General features: G+C 39.2%; 1 protein-coding gene across 4 annotated transcripts in view; it reads right to left on the bottom strand.

Moving 5' to 3' along the window:
* The window catches only part of LOC145987117 (4-trimethylaminobutyraldehyde dehydrogenase-like), a 229,321-nt gene that overhangs the window by 102,044 nt on the left and 107,761 nt on the right, over positions 1-19,516 (bottom strand). For 2 of the 4 annotated variants that reach the window (XM_083121601.1, XM_083121600.1), the window contains exons 2-3: positions 3,138-3,413; positions 542-725 (exon numbers count right to left, since the gene is read on the bottom strand). In XM_083121601.1, coding sequence (XP_082977727.1) covers positions 542-725; positions 3,138-3,398 — 445 coding nt within the window. In that variant the 5' untranslated portion in view covers positions 3,399-3,413. Of the gene's footprint in view, positions 1-541; positions 726-3,137; positions 3,414-12,879; positions 12,959-16,306; positions 16,426-19,516 lie in introns of those variants that run through there. The other 2 variants (XM_083121599.1, XM_083121598.1) reach the window with 2 other exon arrangements.

The following is a 19,516-nucleotide window of genomic DNA, read 5'->3' as shown; positions in this document are numbered from 1 at the left end:
CTTGACCTTCATCACCTACTTCTGAGATCGATAATCAGACCTAAAAATCGTACCAAACTGCTTGCCTCGTCCATACCTTTCTTTTGATACATTACATGACTATATTTGTATGACTTTGTGATTTGACCCTTTTAGGTTACAGTATGCCCTTAAAATGACCTTCAAGGTCAAAATTTTTAGTGGCATCCACTCTAGTATTTCAGTCTGGCCTATGACTGATTGATTTAGAATGAGTGCCAATCATTACCATTCCATGCGGGTAAAAGTGTGCCTCCCCGATGGCGCAGTGGTTGCGTCATCGCCTTGTAATCAAGGGGTCCCGGATTCAATTTCTGGTGGAGGCACATAGTGGTTTGGATCCCACTTTAAACTGTAGGTCCAGTCCTGATTAGCCTTACTGTGCACAAAGTAGACTTAAAACAGCAACTCAATCAATCAAATCCATGCTGGTAAAATATTTTTTTGAAGCATTTTTGCTTCTTGGCTGGTGTACTAACAGATTACCAAGGCAATATGGGAATAGGAAACGTCTGCTACATACCAGCCAATGATGGAATGATCCCTCCAAAATATTCAAAAGCATCAGCGCAAGATCCAATATCAACTCTTGCTTCCCAAATTGGTTTTCCATTATCTCTTACTTCCAATCTGGCAATATCTTCTACGTTTTCCCTTATTTTTTTCCCCACAGTTATCAGGAGTTTTCCTCTCTCTGAGTTTGACAGCTGAAACACAAATATTCCATTTTCTCTATAATAGTGAGCATTTCATTAAATAAACACTACCAAACCACGACAATCTCAGAAATGAATTATTAATACTTGAGGTTGTAAGAGTGGAGGCAGGGGTAAAAATTTGCATTTACAAAGTAATGTTTATTTGATTAAATGGAATGAAACATTATAATATTCATTACACTAAATACGAGAATGAGTTGAAACAAAAATTATTATAATCAGTTTAATTTCCTTTGTACCACTAATAAAACACGAGTATCTTGAAGAATCAGCATAGAACAGTGTTTCTCAACTGCCAGACTGCAGCCTGGTACGGGGTCCTGCCATCAATTTCACCAGATCGGAAGAGGTTCTCATTTTCGTGCAAGTTTATGACTTGCAGCCTGAGCGGGCAACCATCTCGGTAGATGGTCTTTCAATCAGGATTTGTAGGAAATTTCTTTCTTGATGGCTCTGGTGAGAAATCAAAGCTGCTGAAAGGGGGCTGTCACTCGTGCAGCCTCCAAACTATAATTACAACTGTGTGGACGTTCTCAAGTTAGGGCGGGAAGGGTGAAGTGACAAGTCATTTTCAACTAACTTAAACAAAATTTTATATTTATGTAGACATGCAGGTGGCAGACAATGAAACTGAAACACCTGGAATGCAAGTACTAGCCCTTATTAGTTTGGTGCTGGGCCACCTTTGGCAGCCAGTACAGCAGCAACACATCTGGGAAAGACAGATAGAGGTCCTGCACAGTGGTGAGAGAGATTTGCAGCCATTCCTCCTGAAGCACACCAATGAGTTCACGACATGTTGTTGGTGGAGGGAAACGTTGCCGCATGCAATCCTTCAAAAGACCACATAAATGCTCAATAATGTTCAGGTTCTGCCGACTGGGTGGGCCATGGCAGATGTTCAGCCTCATATTCATGCTCATCAAACCACTCTGTGACCTGTTTAGGAGTGTGCATCTGTGTGTTATCATCCTGGAACACTGCACTACCGTCCACAACAATATTTGTGCTATAGGGTGCAGTTAGTCCTCTGGAATGATCCTATAGTCCTTGGCAGTGACATGTCCCTCTAGAACGATCTGTGGTCCCAAAGACTGCCATGATATTGCATCACGGATCCACCTCCATGTTTCACTCTGGGCACTAAGTTTCTGGTTGGTATGCTTCGGATGGACTTCTCCACGCATAAACTCTTCCAGATGTGGGAAAAACAGTGAAGCACACACATTTCCGGTCATCTAACATCCACGATTTGAGCATCTGGCACCAGTCAACTAGCATCTTGGCATTGGTGCTAGTGACCAAGGGTTTCGGTATAGCAACCCTGCCATGGCTGTTGGCCCTATGAAGTTCTTGACAGATGGTTTTGGTAGAAATAGGTTCAGTCAAGTGTGTGTTCAATTCTGCGGTGACTTTTGCAGTGGTGGTTTTACGCTTTTTGGACACAATCCTCTTGAATACCCTGACTTCCCTGTCAGACAGCATCGACATTCTCTGACAGTTCGTCCTTCATTCTGGTATGCTGCAATGACCCTTGATAATGTGGCTCTTTATACCCTACAAATTTTCACAGTCTCTGTTACTGATGCACCGGTGAGATGAGCACCAACAATTTGCCCTCTTTCGAACTCTGATATGTCCCTCATTCTACTGCGTGAAACTGAATATTCGACAAGCAGTCCAGCTACTACAGTGCCAATGTGACTGGTAGGCACACACCTACGCGTTCAAATGCCTGCTATGCTGTGCATGACCAACAGGTGGCAAAGGCGAGCCCTCCAGCAGCGTGTTCTATAATCACCGGTGTTTCAGTTATAATGTCCACCACCTGTATCTCTGACATAATTGAACTAACACTCTCTATGATTATACCGTAATTTATTTATTAATATTAAATTTCCAGGGTACATATTAATTTCCATACAAAGTTTAAAAAAATATAAAGCTATTTACAAGTAAAATTATTGGGATTGGGACATCGACTTTTAAAAAATGAATTTACCAGTTCATGGGCTTACAAGCAAAATTACTGGAATCGCGGCATCGATTTTTAAAAATTAAATTAACTGGGCCACAGGCTCATGAAGGTTGAGAACCACTAGCATAGAAGATAGTGATAAAATAGGGATATAATAATTAAGTGAAAAATTACTACTCCAGTAAATAAATGTGTGTAAGGCATGTGCACATGCATGCAATCAATTATCTACATTTTCTAACATGAAACTTTTGTGAAGAAGGAGTATTTTAAATAAGCTCCTAACATCCCCCCCTCAAATCCACACACATTCTCCCTAGAGGTCAATTCTAGTGAAAACATGGGAAATCTATGGGCATACTTATCTAACAGTTGTTTTGATAGAAACTGACATTTTTTTTAATGCATAAAAAGACTGTTACCTGACTCCAAATTGAAAATGCTTTGCTTGCGGCATTTATTGCTCTGTTTACATCTTCATTTCCCGAAACTCTGACCGTGCACAATGTTCTTCCTGTGGATGGTTCAGTCACCTCCATTTCACCCAATGAATCACACGGTTCAACCCTTTTTCCAGAAATGAAGTTGAATGGTCCATTTAAAGAAGTTGAAATCAGTCTTAAAGAAGGTTGTACAGGTGTTGTGATACACCTCAAAGCTTTTACAACTGAAGCCAATGCCATTTTATCAACACAGATCTGAAAAACATTAGAAAGTCATTACTATCAAAACAAATCTGAAAATTATGACATAAAAAATTTAAAATCAACCCTGTCTTTATTCCTGTATATGAAAAATATTTAATTGTGACAATTAGAATTTCTCCATGCAAACTATGACCTGAGGTGCTTTTTCTATACTAGAACCTCAAGTACAGTGGGATGTACAAGCATTGCTTGCCAAATTGTCCATTACTAATTTCATTATTTTTCCCTTTCCATCCTATGTGCTTTTTAAGATTGGATTTTTTACCTATGATGGTGCAGAGGTTTGGCATTCTGTCTCAATTTTTGAAATTCTCAGTGCGTAAAACGAACATTAACATAGTGATGACAATTTGCTCGGTAATACTAATGCATTCCACTGTATACACTAGTTCAAAACAACATCCCCTTTGACGCACACATGTTCAAACCAGAATTGTATTCGTTGGTGAAACTTAACAAATCCCATTTGAAGATGTTCAAAATTGATTCCATCTTAGCAGAACACGGTCATTCTGTTGTACGTTTACCGCCATACCACCCAGATCTTAATCCGATAGACTAATATGGGCAGACATGAAGAAATCTAACCACTCTGCCACAGGGCCTGGTGTGAACCAAAATTGGGCAGGGTTCCAATATATTCAGCATTATTGCATTTTTCATCGGGGAGCTGGAGATTTATTTCCGTGAGTTGCAATAGAATGGTTTAATGACTGGGTACAAGAAATGTGTCAAGTGCAGCAGACAATATTGCAGAAATGTAGGAATGAAGTTGAAAATATCGCAGCGAGCAGAACGTGAGTTGATGGAATTCCTTTTTAGGTGTGCCAAATGAAATTTGGATTGTTCCACTCTGACTGGAACATTTCTTGCAAATATGAAACTGTGTCTGACATACATTTGGAGCGATTTTACTATACCGGAAACTTCCCCAATTTCTTTCATATTTCGCATACTCAATAATTTAACTTCGTAATCACGAATCTGCAGTTAAAATTTGGTGCTCACGTGTAGAACTTGCAAAATAAGTGGGTCCGTGATCGCAACCGACACCCTCGATTTCTCAAGAAAACTAATGTGTATCGCAGGATTTTGTGTTTCGAATACTTAAAGAACAAAATATATATATTCCTGATATTACTACGACCCCAAATTTTAACTATGTTAGCCTAACCTAACCAGCCTAACCATGCATGGTTCGTGGGGCTACCCGTGCATCGTTCGAGGGGTGTAAGGTTAATTGTGACCACAGACAGTGTAACGAATTGTGAACGTTACTTGTTCATATCAGAAAACATGGTTCCCAATCACTGTTTGTGTATTGAGAATCATCGTGGTAATTGACAAGGTTATTTTACAATTTCTACACATGAGCACCAAATCTTAACTGCAGATACGTCATCAGGACTCAATAATTAGTGAGTATTCGAATTATTAAAGAAATTATGGCATTTTCTGGTATTGTAAAATCATACCAAACTGATAAAGACTTGTATATTTATTTTGTATAGAATCAGTGCAATGCAATGTGCTTTTAGTAATTTTTATGTTTGGGGATTTTTACCAGTTAAGAATGAGAGAATTTTGTACATACAGTTTGTATCTCTGCCTAAAAGTGGGTTTGCTACTATGAAATGTAGGACGTCACAAGATTTTGTTTATTTTTCCTGCCACGATCAGCGGCACTATCAAACGGTATAAAAGAAATGCAGCAAAGCTGAGAGCTCAGTTGACTGCCAGATGCTAACTGTTGAAAGATCAGAAGATCTGGTCCCCAAGACCACAGTCTAGTGATAAGTCCCTGGCTATATCTTCTCCAACTGATGTACTCCTTAACCTTTTGGTGCCCAAGGCCATTTTCACATGTAACCCCCTTGATGCCCAAGCCGATTTTGAGCAAAATGCAGAGTTTCAATTAAATTAGTGTAGATTGGAGGCAAATTGCCCTAGAGAGATGAGTGATATACCGTTGTACGCAGAATGAACCAGAGATTCAGACTATATAAAATTTAAGCAAATTCGGCGTATATTTGGTGGGGGGGGGGGAGGAGGCTCTCTCAAAATTCCAAAATTTCGAGAAAAAAAATTTGGTTCCCCCACCCTCCCCTCAAGAAAAAAGTACATGACAGTGTCGACATGCACATGGAAATGATCGCTGACATGTAAGGAACAAAAATATTTGCATTATCATCATATGACCAATGTAACTTGAGTTGTACCCCCAAAAGGAATGGCACGCCACTGATTCAAGCTTCAAAATTCAGCGGTACCTTGAAATGACTTTAGCTCAGAGACTATTTGCCCTGGAGATATGAACGATATACCGTTGTACGCAGAATGAATCACAGATTCAGACGATATATAATTTATGCACATTCGGCGTATATATGGAGGGGGAAAGGGGGGAAATCCCCTGAAAATACATTTTTTTTAAAAAAATGGGGTTTCTCCCCCCGCCGCCCCCCTGAAAAAAGGATATGAAAAGTTCAAAATGCACATAGAAATTATCGCTGGCATGTAAGAAACAGAAAAATATTTGCATCATTGCCGTATGACCAATGTAACGCGAGTTGTACCCCTGAAACGAAAGGCTTGTACGCCACTGTCTCAAGCTTCGGAATTGAGCGAAATGCAGAGTTACATTGAATTGACTACAGCTCAGAAACTAAATGCCCTAGAGATATGAAAGATATACCATTGTACGCAGAATGAATCACAGATTCAGACGATATATAATTTATGCACATTCGGCGTACATATGGAGGGGGAAAGGGGGGAAATCCCCTCGAAAATACTTTTCTTAAAAAAAAGGTGTTTCCCCCCGCCCCCCGAAAAAAAATGTCAAAATGCACAAAATGCAAAATTTGTGCAAATTTGGCATATATATGGAGGGGAAAGGGAGAAAACCCCCACAAATTATTTTAAAAAATTGTCACTTCACCCAAAAATTTGATTTTGATTTGATTTGATTTAGTTTATTTTACTTCGCGTTTTGTGCCTCTTGGCTAATTTGCGAAGATGGGGATGAGTGATGAAATGATGAAATTGATGAATGGACATTCACAAACAACCAAGCCCGACCGGGATTCGAACCCGGGACCCTTGGCGTCGCAGCGCGATGTGCTAACCACTCAGCCACAGGGTCGGGCACTTCACCCAAAAATGTCCTCGCACTTGGGCACAAAACGACACCTACGCACAACATTCACGGACGAAAAACTAGAATGCAGTGAAAAATGAGCGCTGATTCTTGCAGCTGCTTGAAATTCTATTTTTAGACAATGCGGGGTAACACCTGTTGCAACTTATGGACACTTGTGCTAAAAAACAAAGGTTTCCTTCAGCGCACTTTGAAATTCCATATTCACAATGCAGATTCAACAACCAGTCTTCCTCCTCCCCCTCCTCCTGCTTGCACCCTCACGGAAAACTTTCATTTTGACATCGGATACTGATAAACAAGCTTCCTTCGAATGCAGTTAACAGGAGGCAGTGAAAAGCATTGCTTTAGAACAACAATGCCAGTCTTCCTCTGTCGGCAAAAATTTGACCTTGAAAAGAGACTCAAAAGAGAAGTCCCTTTTCCCGCCTTTTCCCCTCCAGTTTCAAAAGACAAAAAAAATGCAAAAAAACATTTCTGTTAAATACATGTGTTAGGAACAATATAAAAAAAAATCGAAATTCTAGCCAAAAATAGAAAAGTTATAACGTAAAAACTACGACCTTGACCGGGAGGGTTACATTTGGGTATCTCGATTGAGACGCTTGGGTCGCAAAAGGTTAAATGGCCCGTTCCCAGGTTCAAACCTCGGAATAGCCCCCAACCGGGTCCCTTCTTCAACAGAACCTTGGTTCCCAGGTTCAAGCTGCCGGAGAGTCGCAGACCAAGGAACTGAAATGGATGAGTCCCTTACGAGCCACCGACCGGTTCTCCCCATAGAACCTGGTTCCAGGTGCAAACCTCAGACATGTCCCCGACAAGCTTCTTCCTACGTGCAAACCTGGGACAGCCACCGACCGGTTCTCCCCGTAGAACATGGTTCCAGGTACAAAATTCAGACAAGTCCCCGACCAAGTTCCCGTGCACCATCCTTCCCGATTTGTTGGGAGGTAGGGTAGGTTGGGGTAATTTAGGGCAGTGGGGGTAATATGGGTAATTTTTGAAAAGTTTGAATTACACAAAACCTACTTTGCAGAATGTAATGAAATTTTTAGTTTGTTGGTTCTAATAGTTTGAATACCCTTACTTGTAAACTATTTTCTAGGCTAACCCATTGAACCTAAAAAAATGTTTTTCAGGTAAAACTGGACAGTGCAGTTTAAAGGGTCAGTGTTTATCTGTGCTCACAACCATACAGACAACACCCAGAACAGTTTAAATTACACACTTTTACATTTGAGGGTTAACCTTCAAGGTAGTGTTTGTTTCCCTGTGCTAGGCACATTACATTTTGTGCAGTGAAGAAAAGTTAAAAACTGGGGTAATTTGGGCAGTGTAAAGTGGAAACTGCTGGGAGAAAACATGAATCTTGTGCTTAATTTGGTTCTCTAAAGTTAGAAGTATAAATTTGATTGTCTTTTTGTACTTAAATTTGAAGTTTAGTTAACAAAATAGAGCTGTAAATGTGCCACATTCCTTTTTCATATAGGCTTAGTACCTACACGTTTATCAGTTCATGAATTGCTAGTAGGCCTAACATCCTTTTCTAGCATTTAAGAATATGTTTGATGTCTAGTTTGTACGCTGTTTACACCACAATGTTGTTAAAAGTCTGAAATTATTATTTCATAGTTTAGGTTATTAAGACACTTCTCAATAATTTCCTTTGTTTGTCATCAAAAACTCATGCAAGAAAACCCTTGTTACGTAAATATTTTTTATTGTCTCACTGTAAGCACATAAATTACATTGAATAATATGAATTGATGTCTTTTACTTAGGGTTACCGGACATGTCCTACATTTTAGCCTTATGTCCGGCATCCGGGAGGAATTTGAAAAATACCATAAATGTCCTACATTTTGAGTGTCACATAATATTAATTAGGAAAATAGATAACAGAAAAGATTCATGCAAGTTACAAGTCTCTGGACTGCGCTTCCAAACTCAATAGTGAAATTTATTTTGATTCAGTCATTGCCCCAAAAGAAAATCGTTTGTCCTGCTATTAAACAAACGGGAAAATGGAAGCACTTAATGAACAAAGTTTTGGGACCACTTTCTGATAACGCCACTGTTCAATGCCTGAGCAGAATTTCTTGCCTTAGAGTTCATATTGATGGAACAAGGTGTTGCCCATTCTTATTCAATATAATTTGATTGTAAACCAGGGTGTCTGCCAGTCAAGAAAAAGTAAAGAAATCAACAAGTAGGTCAAGAAGTCAATAAAAAGGCAATAAATTATACTTTTGGCCAAGAATTTTTGCTATCATTATGACTGATTAGTTGATTTAGTTTATTTTACTTCACTTTTTTCTGTCCCTCTGGCTAATTGCGAAGATGAGAATGAATGGTGGTAAGATAGGATGGATGAAGGGACAGTCACAAATATATAGGGACAACTGACACAAGCCCCACATAAGATTATACTGGCTGTGAGTCCAGATGCCAAAGCCTCGCTCGTCTGCCAAACACAGCTCAGGATGCATTAATACGAGAAAGCAGATCTAATTCTCTTCTTAAAATCAGATTCAGTTTTCATCTTAACTGGACCTTTGGTAGGGGTTTTCATTAAATAAATATATATTTTCTTAATTACTAATTTCCAACTTTACCTAAGTAAGGGTCGAATAAATAAACGTTAAGAAAGACGGAAAAAAGGTCTAAAAAAGTCTAAAAAAAAGTCAAGAATTTTGGATGTGTTATTTTGGTAGTCACCCTGTTATTGAACTAAAAACTACCGAAGATGAAACTTCTCGAACCATTTTAAATTACGGTAATTGGTGAATATTTGTTTGCCATTACAAGCCATAATTCAAATGTTGAGAGAGTACTTTCATTACCATCAACACAACAGACTCAGGAGATAAATTATTTTTTCATAAAGTCTGTAAAATGTTTGTTTGATACTGGTCCCTATAATTTCAGAGTTTGACTGTCCAATCTAACATAAATATAGTTTGACTAAACCTGAAATTTTGATAAAAATTGTCTCCTCTGATAAGTACCACTTAAATCATGTAGTAAAAGGTGTAAGTATAATTGCAAGTTTTGAAATTTTGCATTTAAAAATTCATTAAGAATTCATTTTTTAAAAATCGAAAAGTGTCATTTTTCAATTACTTTCTAACATGTTCTATAGAAATATGTACTATTTAATGTTTTTGTGTCCTACATTTTGGGACAGCATGTCCTACCCTAATTTTACTGGGTTTTTTTGCCGACAATACCCTCAAGATGGGGCAATTTTGTGCAGGGACTGAACTACAGAGGTGAAAAATATAAAAAATGAGAAGTGCATCATATTCTTCCAACCCTGGGGTAATTTGGGGCAGGGTATAAAACAATGTACAGAACATTTACTATGGGACCTTTAAAAAAAAACAGAATGTACTCTCTGACATTCCAATGTATAAATAGAACTGAGAAATATTATTATTAGCTATTGGTCTCAAAGGTATTTCAGTTTTTGGTATGATTGCACAATATAGAGAATGTCTCCAATTCCTTTCATACTTCCTATACTCACTAAATATGAAGTCCTGGTAACGTATCTGGAGTTAAGATTTGGGGGTCACCTGTAAAAATTGTACACCTTCGTCTATATATGTTGGAAAATTACGTTCTTCATTACCGCAATCATTCTCCATACATAAACATAACAACCATTTTTGTTGATATGAACAAGTGACGTTCGGCATTCGTTTGGCTGTCTACAACATTGCCATACTGTTCCTTCCTTACTTGCAGAACATTAGTTGTTGCTTGGACAGTGAGAACGACGAGGTAGAAGAGCATGTGGAATGCAGACTTTGATTAGAGGTACGTTTGGCAACGGTGTTCGAGCATTCTTCTAGAAAAATGGTGTCGGCAGTGAGGAAGATAGTCCTACAAAACTTATATTTTGTTACAATATGTGTTCATTGGGAAAAGATTTAACTGATATCCCCACGAAACTTTTTCCGGTAAGCTTAGGGTAAGAAAGTATCTTGAATTTCATTAATGGTAGATTAACTAATTTTGGCCTTCTGATCAGTACATTATGAACGGATAGCCGCACGAACCATGCACGGGTAGCCCCACAAAACATTGACGGATAGCCACACAAACTATTCACGGATAGCCCCACGAACAATTTCAGGTAAGGTAGGTTAGGCAAGCTTAGTTAAAATTTTGTTCGTAAAACAATGAGATACAGCTTTAAAAAAAAAAAAATCTCAACTTACATCAGCTTTTTTCACGATTTCAAGACGTGACCCCCGCATTTTAACAACAGATTGTGATTAGAAGGCCAAATTTAGTTAGTATACCAAAAAATAACGAAATTGGAGACATTCTCTATATTCTGCATTCGCTCCCAGTTTTTTTAAAAAAAAGTGTTGAAAATTGCCCCAAATTACCCCGACCCACCCTACGGATTGACGCTCATTAATTCCCAGCTCACGCCAAAAGGGGGTACCCGTGGACTCTGTGCACCCTGTTTTTCTCTATCTTCCATTTCACCTGCCACCCTCCCCCCCCCCTTTCTTTTAGTTTTGATAGAGGGTGCCATTTAATTGGTCACATGGGTTTCTTTTATGTAATCACTTGGGACCCTTTACACTGTTAATTGGTTTCAGTTAATTAGTCACGTGACCAGGGTAATTACTAGTATATTATTGGACACGTGTTTTTGTAGTTGAATCAAGTGGGATAAAGTTGATTAGCACGCTGTTCCCACCTGAGATAAGTTTAGTATTATTGGTATTGGTTTCTAAGTTGTAGTCACGTGGCATGGGAACAAAATTATATATATTTGGTCTAGGAATTAATTCGTGCGCCTGGACAAGAGATGGCGTAACGAGCGTATCGTCCCACTTCCGTGTATCCACACATGCATTGAAAACTCCTGTCAGCGTGCATCGTTCGTAGTATAGGGCAGTTGATTGACGCGTCAACAACAGCATTTTGTAGTCAACTGAACATGGTGCAGTTCGTGCCAGATAATGTGTTTTTGTGGGGTGTTCTGCTTCATTACTTTAACATGCAGAAAAGTGCTACCGAAAGCCATCGTATTTTGGTCGAAGTGTATGGTGACCATGCGGTAGCTGAGTGAACGTGTCAGAAGTGGTTTGCACGGTTTAGAAGTGGTGATTTCGGCCTGGAAGACCATGAGCGACCTGGACAGCATTGCTCGATCAGGATTCGTGTCAAACGCAGGAAGAACTTGCAGAAGCATTAGGCGTTGATCAAACAACAGTTTCCAAATGCCTCAAAGCCATGGGAATGATTCAAAAGATGTCACATTGGGTTCCACATAAATTGAAAGACGAAAAACCATTTGCGAATTGCTGCTTCAAAGACAGAAAAGAAAGGGGTTTTTGCATCGCATTGTTACTGGCGATGAGAAGTGGATCCATTACGAGAACCCAAAATGAAAAAAGGCTTGGGTGAAGCCAAGTGAACCAGGTCCATCACAACCGAAACGAGATATTCACTGTGCAAAGGTTATGCTATGCATATGGTGGGATATGAAAGGTGTGGTGTACTATGAGCTGCTGCAACCGGGTGAAACTATTAATGGAGAACGTTATCGACGACAATTAATGCATTTGAAGCAAGCTCTGGCCAGGAAACGACCAGAATGGGAGAACAGACATGATAAACTTATTTTTCAACATGATAACGCTCGCCCACATGTCGCAAAACCTGTCAAAACCTATTTAGAAAATGTCGGATGGGAAGTTTTACCCCACCTGCCGTATTCACCAGACGTTGCTCCTTCGGACTACTACTTGTTCGATTGCATGAATAACGATTTGATTGGACAGCGGTTCACTTCTTCAGAAGATATCGAAAAATGGGTCTCTGACTGGATCACTTCAAAGGATGAGGACTTCTTTCACCACGGAATCCGTAACTTGCCTGACAGATGGGCGAAAGTGGCGGCTCGCGATGGACAATATTTTTCTTAAGGTATTTATGTATTTTGTGTTTGAACTACAGCTTCAATGTGTGCGTAACAACCGCACGAATTAATTCCTAGACCAAATATGAGATATAACTTTGGCTACTTGGATCAAACTGGTATGGTAGATAACTGAGATAAAGATATACTTTTCAGCACGTCTAACCGGGAAAAAATTGTATGCAACCACCAGAGTAAATGTAATGCAGATCAATTTGTCTTGTAATAAGTTTGTTACCGGGTCAATGCTTTGCCCGGAGATCGAACTGTTTACCATTTGCACTGCATTTCAATGGACTCCGTGTACTCACTGTTTGGGTAATAAATATATAAATGATTTTAGTTCTCACTTTAAAAAGGATATTCATGCTTTTCATTTCGAGCTTCACTGTTGTTCACGTTACACCCAGCAAGCCCCGACATATCTAGAGTCTTTGTTCTCCGATTGATTTAATGAAGCTGCGTCGCTTGCTACTTCCGAGTGGCCTGTTGCTTTGGTCAGAAATGTCACCAATTTATGTTTCATGACTTAAAGTGTTGCTTACTGGCAGAAATACTGACAACAGACAGGATACTGCTGGCATCATGATATATGAGCTCCCTTTAACTCTACACATGCTTTTGTATTTTGAATCTCAGGTTGGCCTTTTCATGGAATTGACCAGAAGTAAAACCAAAGAACTTCAGTGGGAAAGTCCACCACTTAAAATGTTTAACCACAATACAACAAAACCACCATAATACTTTGTATTGCAGTGGTGTTGAGGGAGGGTGTTGTATTACATCAATATAAGGTTGAATATTGTTGCTTAAAGTCCAATTTATGCTCAGATGGGTTAATTCGGACTTTAAAAGTATGATCCGGACAACTGTGCAAATGTTCAAGTTTAGAAAGACTTGGTTTCGTCATGCAATCTCCTTTGTACTTAAGGATTAAGATCTACCCAAAAATATGAAATTTCACGAAATAAGAATACATTAAAATTTCGGTAACCACCAAACGTCTCTAATTCCCTTATTTTCGTATTTTTCACATTGATACTCACATATTCTGCATTCGTAAGGATTCTTCTATTTCGCGTTTCGTTTTTTGCAGGCAAATAGTCTCAATTTTCGAAATATCGAGTATTTTTATTTTGTTCGCTTTTGCTTGCATTACACGCGATATGGCGGAGAAATCTTGACTAGCGTAGTCCATGATCAGTGGTTATGCAGTGTTGCGACCTTCTTCATAGCAAAATATCTAGGTTCTAGTATGCAGAATACGTAAGTATGAATGTGAAAAATACGAAAATAAGGGAATTAGAGACGTTTGGTGGTTAATGAAATTTTAATGATATTGATAACAACATAGACCTTTAGCCTAAAAATAAACTTCAGTCTGCTGACGTCAGAACGGAAGGTAGCAAGAGTGTTGTGCGATAAGTGATTGAAATAAAACAAAGCAACTGATTGTGAAATAGGTAATACACGTCTCGTACTCTCATTTAATGTCAAAGAAAAAGTCTGACGAACTTTGCATTTTTTTTCCACCTACTCGGAGCGAATTGACAATATAGAGAAAGGCTCCAATTTTGTTAATTTTCGGTATACTAACTAATTTTGGCCTCCTAATCATGAATCTCTTGTTAAAATGCAGGGTATTTATCCAATTTGTTTGAAATTTGGGATAGTTACTAATTTGGGCCTCGTAATCACGAATCTGCACTTAAAATTTGGCACTCACGTATAAATTTGGCGTTTATTTGGGAGAAGGTGAATCCGCCCAATTTCTAACGCCCTTAACAGGGAGTCTATAGATATAGGCGGGGCCGCGATAGCGGTTGGGGGCGGTAGGTCGATTACCCCAGGGGTGGAGCCCGGAACCGGCGGGAAATTTGGAAATCGAGGGTGTGGAAATAAGAACTTAATTGAGATTATTTTGCTATTTCCACGTGTGAGCGCCAAATTTTAACTGCAGATATGTGATTACGGGGCAAAAATTAGTGAGTATACCGAATTTCAAACAAAATGAAGAAATTCCCGGAATTGTCAAATCCCTCCTTAAAATTTATCCAATTTGTTTGAAATTTGGAATAGTTACTAATTTGGGCCTCGTAATCACGAATCTGCACTTAAAATTTGGCGCTCACGTATAAATTTGGCGTTTATTTGGGGGAAGGTGAATCCGGCCAATTTCTAACATGCCCTTAACAGGGAGTCTATAGATATAGGCGGGGCCGCGAAAGCGGTTGGGGGCGGTAGGTCGGTTACCCCAGGGGCGGAGCCCGGAACCGCCGGGAAATTTGGAAATCGAGGGTGTGGAAATAAGAACTTAATTGAGATTATTTTGCTATTTCCACGTGTGAGCACCAAATTTTAACTGCAGATATGTGATTACGGGGCAAAAATTAGTGAGTATACCGAATTTCAAACAAAATGAAGAAATTCCCGGAATTGTCAAATCCCTCCTTAAAATTCCATGTTGAATTACAAATTGTACTGGATTTTGAACCCCATCGAATTTCACCATGCATCCTTTGCACGTCATGGTGTCGCAAGTTCGTTATGACAAATGATGAACAGTAACGCAGGTTTATTTACGTTCTATAACTGTTACACAGTTACAAAACCGCGTATTTGGAAACACTGACCGGTTGTTACATCATGAAACGCTCGCAAATATTTGGTTCATGTAGTAGACGGACAGCAAGGGAACAGCTTTCGTGCATCGGAATGAAATTAATGTCGAAAATTACATGATTTACCGCCAAAAAAAATTCAACGAGGGAAAAACATGGTAACACTTTACTATACCTGAGACGGATTCCTTCAAAATTACAGGAGAAAGTACTTACGGAATTCATTTTCTGGAGTGTTGTTGATGTTCCGGAATGTAGTTTTGGTCCATTTTAATGCGAATCCATGTGGTTTTATACGAAAAAATCTCTCTCCAACGTGCTATTTCTGCTCCAGCCATTTGCTTTTTACGAGAGCACAATACGCGATATTGCTGCTGCTACAAGCCGATGTTGTCCGTATATGCTAAATTGAACGAAAGGAGTGCTAATGGAACCTAACCTAACAGGCCTAACCTAACCTAGTAGGCATACCTCGTCTCCGTAAGTAAGTAAAAAAGTCAATTTAGAATTCCTAAAGTGTTTTTAATTTTTAAAAAATTATTTCCGACGCGCTATTGCGATCAACGGTAAGCTACCGCCATGTTTTGTGTGGAAATAAACAAGAACAGTAAGTACTCGTAAATGTAAGAAATATACATTATTTTCGTTACGAATTCCATTATTTCACCTAAATAAGTGTTCCGGAATGCAGAATAGTACGTTAGCAATGTAAAAAAGTGCGAAAGGAATCATTTCCAGGTGTCTCAGGTATAGTAAAGTAGTACCAAAAACAAAATTCCAAGACCTTCCTAAAGTATAAATAAACGCATTTAGGTAAGTAATTTCTCCTAAAATTGAAAAAAGACGTTTTGGGGAAACGAAAATTTTACCAAGAATACATTTTTCATCGCTGTGTGAACTCGATTTCAAGAACAAGCTACATACATCTCAAAATGCACGCACATTTGGGCAACTGTGCACGGAGACGAATGAAAATATAACAATTCATAAACGGGTGGATTTCCGTTAGGTTGTGTTCCCTGGTGTATTTATGTTTATCAATTATAATACCACAGTGTTTGTGTTTTCCCGTGTTATAGTTTATAAACAGTGCCATATTCGCGATTCTCATAATTTTAAAAGTTTATTCCGAATTATATATTAATGTAATACTTACCCTCTATACTTTAAACCATTCCCGATCTACGTACTTTTCATATCTATATATACGTAATATATATGTGTGTTTACGTAATCACCAAAAGTCGTCTGCTTCAGACAGTGAGTGTGAATTATAATTTACTTCTTTCCGTTCAAATACCCCTCACCAAACACTCGGACGTTGAATTCTGCAAATACGGTATATAAAGAAATGAAATGCTCCTGTGTGGCGTAGTAGGGGAAGGGGTGTGCGGGATCGGAAAAATATTTCCCGTCCCGATCCCGACTTCAGGAAATGACTTCCCGACTTTTCGGGATCTCGAGCAGTCGGGAAATACCGAATAGTCATTTTAAAAAGTTGTTAATTCTTGACGTTTTGTGCATTGCTAGTGTCTGGAACTTATCGGAAATTGTTTGTTTTTATTCCAGAAATGCAAAAACAATCACTTAAGTTGAAAATGACGTGTAGAATTCGAGATTTTCTGAGCTTCGGAAATTTCGAACATTTCTTGTCCCGAAAATTTCCCGACTTTATCGGGAAATGGCGAATTTTTCCCGTCCCGAAGGTCGGGATTAAAAATATTTCCCGTCCCGATCCCGTCCCGACCAAAAAAAAATCTGTCCGCACACCCCTACGTCGTAGGGTTGGTATGTTTTAAAACAAAAGTGTCTTAACCTTTTGATTCCCAAGCCTATTTGCCATGTAGGTCCTCCGGTACTGGGCCATTTTTCACGAAAATGCAGAGTTTCATTTAGATGACTGTAGATCGAAGGCTAATGGACATTTCCACTCATTTTTCTTTACAACAATTTTAAAAACTACACCCTGGGAAAATAACCCCTGCAAGTTCTCGCGTTTCTCAGCGTTGAGTTTAAGGCAAAAACGAGACTTCCAAAGTTGCGAGGCTAGCGTTGCACTGAAAAGGAAAACACGCCCCCGCCAGCGAGATTTTTTTTTACAAACAGCTATGCCATATCTGATGCCCGGTTCGCTCAACGCGCGTTAAATTTTAAAGAAACGTTAAATCAAGTTAACGCTTGTAACGTTTTTAATATTCAATATTATAAACTCTACAAAAAGTGAAAATTGACGTAAAATATAGTACAATTTCGGCCATCAGAGGCCACTGGCCTCGATTGCTCGACCGGTGCTGCCTCTCGCGGAGCACTCGGTATACACGGGCTGGACGTAAACCGCACGCAGTGCAACAGAGGAGCTGATACTGACTGGAACGGAACTTGACCACTCCCCCTTTGGTCGCCAGAAGCCAGCGAGAGACGTACCTAGCCTGAGGCCTGCGAAGACGGAAGCCTTCATTGCTCGCGACTCGTAAAATGGACTGCATCTAAGGGAATAATTACGGTGATTGGAGTGCGGCATGGCAGGACCTTTTTGAGGCTGAACTTTTCTGTTATAATAGGTACGTAAACTCTCTGCTGTGCTACAAGAACTTTATAATTGAGCCAACGTTCCAGATCGTTCCCCCCCCCCCCCCCTTTTATCAAAAGTAAAGTCTATACTAATATTTTTACATTAGTCCTCCTACGTGAATTAAGGACAAGAATTGTTCGCCAAAATTGTCAAAAGGTGAATTGGGTGATTTATTAATTTGAATTTTGATTCACATCTTGTTCCCGTCGCACAAAGACTTATTACGTTCTAAAAATTGAACTTTTGACCTGCGCGCATTTACTTACTTGAATCTACGAACGTAACAATTGCATTTGTGGTCGACGTGGTATAATCGCTCCGCCCATTCGACGTTCCGATTTTACGAACTAAGACTTTGGTTAAATTTTCTCTCATACGAACAAAAGAAATCTACGTGTTCTCTGCAACGTATATCACCTTATCCGGGACGCATGTTCCTTCCCTCCTTTGCCCCTTTCTCGGTAGCATTTAAATCGGGAGAATTGAGTTAATGTTAATGAATGGCAAAAATAATGCCGTAAGGCAAATCAGGGTAAAATCTAAATGAAGATTTGCAATGCAATTAACATACATGGGAAATAATTGGGAAGTATTTGTTAATTGTCTAATGTGGACTGTTTAATTGGATTTAAGTAATATAGGCATATGCAATTTGTTACGCATGATTGAAAGATGCTCGTTAACTGTTGTAAATTAATTGTACACGCAGGACGTGTTTGTAAATTTGACGTGCTCTCACGTCGTTCATGTGAATAGTGTTTTGGCTTACGCTGATTGTTCTGTTTTGACTATTTTACGAGCTTTTTGGTGTTCTTGAAATACATATAGTAATTGATTAACGTAGTTGTCTTGTTGATGATTCACAAATACAAATTGACCTTTTGCCTTACTTGAAAATGGTATTAAACAAATGAATGCGTGCATAAAACGCAAGACACGAGTTTAAGAGATGATTGAAATCCAGGTTCCATTTTGTCAATTGTAGACGCGGTAGACAAATAGAGTTAGTGTTATAGAAAATTGTGAGGACAAATTAACGCAACGGAGAAAGCACGGTGTGCCATTCGTTGGTGGACCCTCTTAACCTTATGCATACGCTTATATATATATATCTATTTTGTGTGTATATTGTATTACAGGGCTTTGTCTCGCGTTTCTCGCCGGCATTGCTCGTAGACTCTTGCACTGTCGATCGAGAAGGGCGACGCAAATTGTAACTTGTAATATATAGTGTGAGGCTTCAAATATTGTCTAAAGTTGTAATTGCCGCGCAGCCGCTTTCCAATTTAAATATCGCGAGTGATCACAACTAAACCCCACTATATCATTACAAAATTGGTATCAGAGCACGGTTGCAATCGATCTGTTGTGTGAACATTACCTTTGCTGCAGTCTTGACGTTGTGGTACATCGAAATTTTTTTTCCCTCCCATTAATATTTTTTTCCCTCCCTTTTTTTTCTCATTTTGGTCTGTAATCTTTTTAAATTTTCTGCCCCCCCTTTAGATCAATTAGTTTTTTTTCCCGTTTAACATTATATAGGGTGTCCCTATAATGGCCCCTCCTGAGGAGAGTAAAGTTCTTGACGCTGGATGCCAGACGGCGTTGTCCTTTGCTGTTGTGCCGCCTTCGGTGGGTGCTAATTTTGTTGTACCATCAGCCCCTCCCGTTCCGCCATTGCACCCTAATTTGTTCCCCCAACCCTTTTACAGACTCAGTATGCCAAGAAAAATTTTTCCCTTTTAATTAGTAAAATTGATCATTGGAACACTTCAGTTAACTTATCGGCACATG

Source organism: Lepisma saccharinum, chromosome 4 (genome assembly GCF_977018435.1).
Source record: "Lepisma saccharinum chromosome 4, izLepSacc3.1, whole genome shotgun sequence".
Classification (NCBI taxonomy): domain Eukaryota; kingdom Metazoa; phylum Arthropoda; class Insecta; order Zygentoma; family Lepismatidae; genus Lepisma; species Lepisma saccharinum.
Note: the sequence above shows the minus strand (reverse complement) of the source record. Positions and strands in the feature narration are given on the sequence as shown.